The sequence below is a fragment of the Manduca sexta genome, unplaced genomic scaffold, assembly GCF_014839805.1.
Source record: "Manduca sexta isolate Smith_Timp_Sample1 unplaced genomic scaffold, JHU_Msex_v1.0 HiC_scaffold_2804, whole genome shotgun sequence".
Taxonomy (NCBI): Eukaryota; Metazoa; Arthropoda; class Insecta; order Lepidoptera; family Sphingidae; genus Manduca; species Manduca sexta.
Genome location: NW_023593806.1, coordinates 12319 through 19575, shown reverse-complemented (window position 1 = coordinate 19575; position 7257 = coordinate 12319). Strand labels below are relative to the sequence as shown.

General features: G+C 39.1%; 1 protein-coding gene across 1 annotated transcript; it reads left to right on the top strand.

Annotated features, from left to right (window-relative positions):
* Positions 1 to 2269: 2269 nt before the first annotated feature.
* On the top strand, positions 2270 to 5826 carry LOC119192455 (zinc finger and BTB domain-containing protein 11-like). The gene is made up of 4 exons (XM_037446275.1): positions 2270 to 2485; positions 3648 to 3772; positions 4553 to 4682; positions 5665 to 5826. Exons 1-4 carry the CDS (start codon positions 2270 to 2272, stop codon positions 5809 to 5811), a joined length of 618 nt encoding a protein of 205 aa, XP_037302172.1. The 3' UTR covers positions 5812 to 5826.
* The last annotated feature ends 1431 nt before the right edge of the window (positions 5827 to 7257 follow it).

Below are 7257 nucleotides of genomic sequence, written 5' to 3'. Positions count from 1 at the left end.
GGTACCGCTCGCCGCGCCTGCTGCGCACGCACGCGCCGCCGCGCGCACGCGCGCGCCTCTTCCGCTGCAACAAGTGCGCACGCCGCGCACACCATGTCAGTCGCACTCACTTACTCATATTATAACGGCATACAATCATTGTAAACATGAGTTAGGCGATACCTCAAGGTTGGTTCATTTTTTTTTACCTTTAATCTGGGTAACTAAACAAGTATTGGGGCCTAGTTAGTGATTAGTTCTCGCAGTTGAAAGAAAAATGTAAAAAAAATTAATAATCATGGATATTTCGGCCTTTAAAATATAATATGACGAAATTTTAAAGGCAGAAATATCCATGATTAATAATTATTTTTACGTTTTTCTTTCAACTGCGAGAACTAATCACTAACTAGACGTGAATTTAAATTCTTTACCTGCCAATACTTGTTTAGTTACCCAGATTAAAGGTGAAACAAAATGTATGAAAATGAACCTTGAGGTATCGCCTTAAACTCTACAGTAAGGCAGTACGTGGTTTAATTATAATGGTGATTAGAAAAGCTAAAACTACTATGAGCTTTTCTTATCACCCACAGCCGCGTAGAGGGGTGGACAGCAGGCAAAGTATTGAATGAAAAAATTACCTAAATTGGCCGGTAGAAAAAGAAGAATGCTAAATTTTTTGGACAGTTTAAAATAGAAAGTATTATATAATTACTTATGGTCATTTGTATTTAGGGATAAAATTAATAAAAAAAAAAACACAAGGAATTAAAAAGAATTATCAAAATCTGTTCACCCACTGGAAAGTTCTGAGGTGACAGACATAAAAAAAAATACAATCGAATTGAGAACCTACTCCTTTTTTTGAAGTCGGTTTACAAAAGCCAGCTCGGCAGGTAAGACAAGATAAAAGGATAACGCGTCGCGATTCTCACTTGCATTATTTGCATTACATTGTTGTGACAATTGATTTTTAATATTATTGCAATGAAGACAATGTCGATAATAATTTGACAGTAGATAATTATCTGCGCTGCTCTTTTATAGCGGTAAAGACTATTCACGCGTGTGAAGCCGCGAACAACATCTTGTAAAGATTATGTTCACTTCGCTAGCGCTAGTATAAGGCATGGCTAGTGTTATTATATTATAGAGACATTCGTTTAGACCAGTGTTTCCCAACGTGGGGCCCACGCCCCGCAGGGCAATTTGATAGTTAAGAACAATTTAAACAGAATTTTCAGTTTTTCATTATATGTTTTGAAATTTTACTTATAATGTTTTGATAACAATTTCATAGTGATTTCTTCATAAAACTTATCATTTATATTTCTTAAGGGAACAAAACAATTTTCAAAGATTAAAAATTATTTATGGTAGGCATAAAAATTTTAGAAATCTTAAGGTGGGGCATTGCCTAAGCCTAAAGCGGTTGGTTGTAGAACGGACTGTCGAGACGAATGTCCGCAGGTTCAAATCCCAAGGGCATACACCTCTGACTTTTCTAAAAAAATATGTTTGTATTTTTGTGAATTATCGCTTGCTTTAACGGTAAAGGAAAACGTCGCGAGAAAACTTGCATACCTGAGTAGTTCTCTATAGGAATTTTGAGGGTGTGTGAAGTCTGCCCACACTACAGCGTGGTGGACTAAGTCCTAATCCCTCTCAGTAGTAGTGGAGGCCCAGCAGTGGGACAGTATATACAAATATTATAATTGTTTTTCTAGTAATCAAGCAAGGGAACACGAGAAATGGCACAACGGCCACACATACGAATGTCAACTTTGCGGACAAAAATTCAGGTATGTAACAAAAAAAAATTTAACGACTTAAAAAAAATTGCAAACGTTTTCGTAATTAGTTTTTATGCAACTCCAGCCACCAACGACATGTTCTAAATAAATAATAATATTGCATAGTAGTTGATCTCTTGAATAATTTTAAGAGTATTTTTCGTTAAATTCTAACTTGTTGTAATAAATAAATAAATCAAAAATAAAATAAAAAAAATACTTTGTGGGGATTTCGGGTACTAAATATTATGTTTTATATTGTTCTCAGTAATCCTCTACTTGACTCTCAAAAAGTTGCAAATAAAAATTCAAAAGTTGTTTATTTCTTAGTCTATATTTGTCACATACATAAAAATTACTTTACGTGGCGCATGACGGGGAACGACTGACGAACGCAGGCGTGTGCACTCCCGCGCAGCTACTATATGTAAAATCAGCAAAATACAAATTCTATGAAATACGTACAGTGTGTCCCTACAACTTAAATTATTTTAATGAATTTGAAATATTGCTACTTCCTTAAACAAGAAAAAGTTGCAAACAAATTGTACCAAATATTTGTCCCCTCCCAGGAAGTTAACCCTCGTACCCTCACGCACAAACGCAAGAGGCACCCGACCGAACACGTGTGCCACATCTGCGGCGAGAGCTTTGTGGGCAGGCACGGGTTGTTGATGCACAAGAGCAAGACGCACAGGTGGGATCAGCAGGTGAGTGATGTAAATATCCATAAAAAAAAGAAAAAAAAGGCATTAGAGAATAAAAAAAAGTAAGTTTGTACTAAAAAAATATCGGGAATAAGATTTATGTGAAAAAAATATGTTTTTTATATTTAAAAAAAAATAGAAGATGAAATTTTGTATAAGACCGAAAGTACTATATGCGCGGAAGGATCACTTATGACACGACATACTTTCTTTTACCTACCTGCCCCCCTAATTACCTGGCAAAGAAAAAAAATATTAGAAAATAAAAAAAATAAGTATGTACTAAAAAAATATGATTTTTTGATTTTTTTTTTTTTTTAATAAATAGACAATGAACTTTTGTATAAGACCGAATGAAGTATACGCGCGGAGGGATCACTTATGACACGACATACTTTTTACCTTCCTGCCCCTAATTACCTACCAAACGTTATTTTGCTATGTCATTATAAGCAAGTAAGAGACCGTTCAAGTATTACGTTACGGGGGAGGGGGTGTCTTGTAAAACGTTACGATGCGTTACAGGGGCGGGAGGGAGTCTCGAACAAAGCGTTATGTAACATTGTTTTTTTTTAAACAATAACACAGGTATTTTAGCGACTTTCCGGTATTCTGCGTAAAATAATTGTGAATGTTACAAAAAAAATTGTCATTTTAGAGTTACATAACTTTGGGGGTACAGGAAAACGTTACGGCGCGCTACATGGGGGTTGGGGGCTCAAAATCTTAAACAATTGCGTTACGTCATCCTTGAACGGCCCCTAAGGCACCTCGTGTTTAGGACAACAATACAATTACATTAATTTCACGAAGTCAACAATGCTATGTTACTGTATTATAAAGAACTAGTTGACCCGACCATAGACCCGACAGACGTTGTCCTGTCTTAACTATGTATGCACGCGCGCATTCTGTAGATCGCTGACAGTTATTTCAAACCACTGACAGTTATGTAAAATTAATATTGTCGTTAAGTTTTCTTAAATTTTCTAACTTTCCGCGCAATTTTTTGAATTTTTTTCTTTCATAAGAACCTTCTCCTGAAAATAACAAACAATAAAAAAATTGTGAAATCGGTCCAGCCGTTCACGCGTGATGGCATGACCAAGGGAAATAGGGATTCATTTTTATATATATAGATAACTCACGCAACGTATTTCTCCAGCCGCTAGTGAAGGAGGAGCCGACCCCCGAACGGTTCTGCGCGGAGTGTGACGTTCAGTTCGACACAACACACGCGTGGCAGCGGCACATACTCACCTCTGTGAACCACACGCTAGGTGGCGACGGGTGAGTATGCTAGTCTTGGATAAGCTAAGTCTCACATACTAAGACTGGGTTGCATAACAGCTTGCTAAACATGTTTAGCACTAAACACACTTAAAACTTAAACGAAGACAGCACTACCATTAAACTCATTTAGCGTTAATCATATTTAGTAAGGTTTTAAAGCACAAGTCGTGCATATCTTCATACTGTAACCAAAGCATACTGACTCCAGATCAGAAGATTGCGTGTTCATATCACGTCGGGTCACCACTGTGGAGTTTCGTGGGTTATTCGGTATTGGACCACTAATGTTGTATTAGTGTGTTGCCTCTATAACCCCTTCACTTGACTATCAGAAGGTTGCATAAATAAAATTCACCAAATTAATAATAAAATCTATATTGTTCACCAATTTTACATATGTTACTTTAGTTACTACTTAGTACTTAGGATGTGTACGGTACCCAACGGTCTAGCATGGCTAAGCGTGGCGGGTGACGGGAAACGACTGACTACGGCTGTCGGGCACACTCCCGCGCAGCTACAAAATGTACGTTCAGCAAAATATAAATTCAATGCAACATACAGTGTGTCCCTACATTGCTAATGAGATTTTGTTCTTGGATATCAATAACGCCCCCCCCCCCCCCACGCGGAGGCCGCAGTGCCCCCACAGGAAATATGGAAAAATTGCCATTAAAAAGTATAAAAAGGAGGGTTCAATTCACTAATCACTTTGATTTAGCTTACTCCCAAAAAAGAAGTGATAAAAAAAAGTCTGGTAACCTATTTACGTTACAGTTCCCAGTGCAAGATCTGCCATCAGAGGCTCTCGGGCGAGTCGATGTCGGCACACATGAGAGAGCACGAGAAGTCTCTGCGACAGACCACGCTCGTGGCGAGGAAGCTGGTCAAACTAGCTTGCGAGCAGGTAATCAGTTAACATATGTAGATTTATCTTTGAATGACGAGCGTGCCGTTCGCCTGATGGTAAGCGATACGTCGAAACAGTAGACCTTGAATTACAAAGCGTTTGGTATTCCACTGCGCTTGTCTGAGACATATGTTAATTATTATGTCCAGTAGTTACACTGGCGACAATGTCCTTCAAACCGGAACACAAAAGTGACTACACACTGCTTGGTAGAAATAGACATTACGGTGGTACCTACCCAGGCGGACTCTCACATGTGAGAGACCTACCACCAGTACTCTTTTGACAAATCAGAACAAAGCTTTTTCAATACGCTTACAAATGACTCATTTTGATTAGTTCATTTTTTGGATTTGGATTAAAGATTGAGATTGAAATCGTTTATTAAAAACGGTAATAAGCCTAGTTGGTTGTGGAACGGACTGCCGAGGCGAATGTCCGCAGGATCAATACTCAACACACCTCTGACTTTTCTAAAATTATGTGTGTGTTTGTGAATTATCTCTTGCTTTAAGGCGATACCTCAAGGTCCATTTTCATACATTTTGTTTCGGCTTTAATCTGGGTAACTAAACAAGTATTGGCAAGTAAAGAATTTAAATTCACGTCTAGTTAGTGATTAGTTCTCGCAGTTGAAAGAAAAACGTAAAAATAATTAATAATCATGGATATTTCGGCCTTTAAAATTTAACATGACGAAATTTTGTATGAAAATGGACCTTGAGGTATCGCCTTAACGGCGAAAGAAAATATCCTGACGAAATCTGCATATCTGAAAAGTTCTCTATAGGAATTTTGAGGGTTTAGTCTGCCCGCACTACAGCGTGGTGGATTAAGGCTTAATCCCTCTCAGTAGTAGAGGAAGCCCGTATAGCTGTGGGACAGTATATACAAGGCTGATATTATTATATTTTTATTAAAATGTCCGATAGAGGTTAACTTGCCAGAACCCAGTTGTACATAGTCGGTGTGTCGGCAGTGCGACGCGTACTTCGTGGGCCGCTCCAACCTGCGCGCGCACGTGCGGCGCGTGCACCTCGGCCTCAAGTACAACCGGAACGTCGTGTGCGAGCTGTGCGGCAAGAAGTGCACCGTGAGTTATATTCGACCACATTACAACTGCTAGTGGTCCCCCCCGAGGCTATAGGGGACCGGCCTTGATGCTTGATTTTGTACATTATTCTATATGTAATGGTTAATAATACGAAAAATAAGCACTGCTGCGAAAACTGCATACAAATTGGTCAAAAAATGAGCGAGTAATTCATATTTAAAATATTGAAATGTGCCGAAGTGGGTGCGATGTGGGGATATCGCTTCATCTCTTTCTTTCGCACGCGTCGTAATTCCCGATGACGTCACATGTGGGTATTTCGTCTCTTTTCTGTTTCCTGTTAATTACCCCTTCCACCGAAATTCAAAGACTTATAACTTGTTGATTTTTTACCGGATTTTAATAATTCCTTCTGTGTTATAATTTATATTATGCTAATATTCGATAATAGTAAAGAACAAAAATGAGTCCGGTCCCCTATTCTTTGTGCGCTCGGTCTCCACACCGAATGCACGCCCATGCACGGGGACATTATGTCGCGGACCTAGGCACACTACAGGTGATGCCTACATCCCATGGTTGCAAGTTCACATGGGGGGTCTGACAGGGACTCGTAGAACAATTCACCTCTCTTTCCTCTCCGCCCATCATATTACTTCCTCTTCCTTCCCCCTTCTTTCCCCTCTATTTCTCCTCTTCCTCTCTTCCTCCAGGGCCTCGCAGTTGTTAAGCCGGGGGGTTCGTGGTATCCCATTCGCTTGTCCCCGGTGTGGAATGTGGGATCTGTATTAAAAAAAACGTACTAATGGTTGACATTCGACTGTCGTATTTATTATCTATCTTCGATAGCCTGGTTGGTTGTGGAACGGACTGCCGAGACGAATGTCCGCAGGTTCAAATCCTAAGGGCACACACCTCTGTCTTTTCTAAAAATCATGTGTGTATTCTTTGTGAATTATCGTTCGCTTTAACGGTGAAGGAAAACATCGTGAGGAAACCTGCACATCTGAGAAGTTTTCTATAGGAATTCTGAGGGTGTGTGAAGTCTGCCCGCACTACAGCGTGGTGGACTAAGGCCTAATTCCTCTCAGTAGTAGAGGAGGCCCGTGCTCAGCAGTGGGCAAGTATATAATACAGGGCTGGTATTATTATTATATTATTTATTATCTTTGTAAAACCTGGTTCATTAAAGAAACGAATCTAAAATGGCGGCACTTATCATGTTCTCTCGCTTGTACACCAGTGCCGTCTATACTCACTCACACGTGTACCGTAAGCAGAAAAATAATCAGTCTGGATTTACTTTTATGCTGTCTTTACGCGCTCAGTGATTTTCGTTATGAATTCGTTGTTATAATTTTCTTTTATTCATCCATTGTTATTTGTTATTGTTGTTAAGTTTTGTTAAGTTGGAAATTAAGAAATGTGGGAAGAGAACCCATACAATTGATGATCCCGGTGAAGGATCGTCTCATAGGCAGTATTAATAAATTAGTAAAAAGTAATATTCATTTTTTA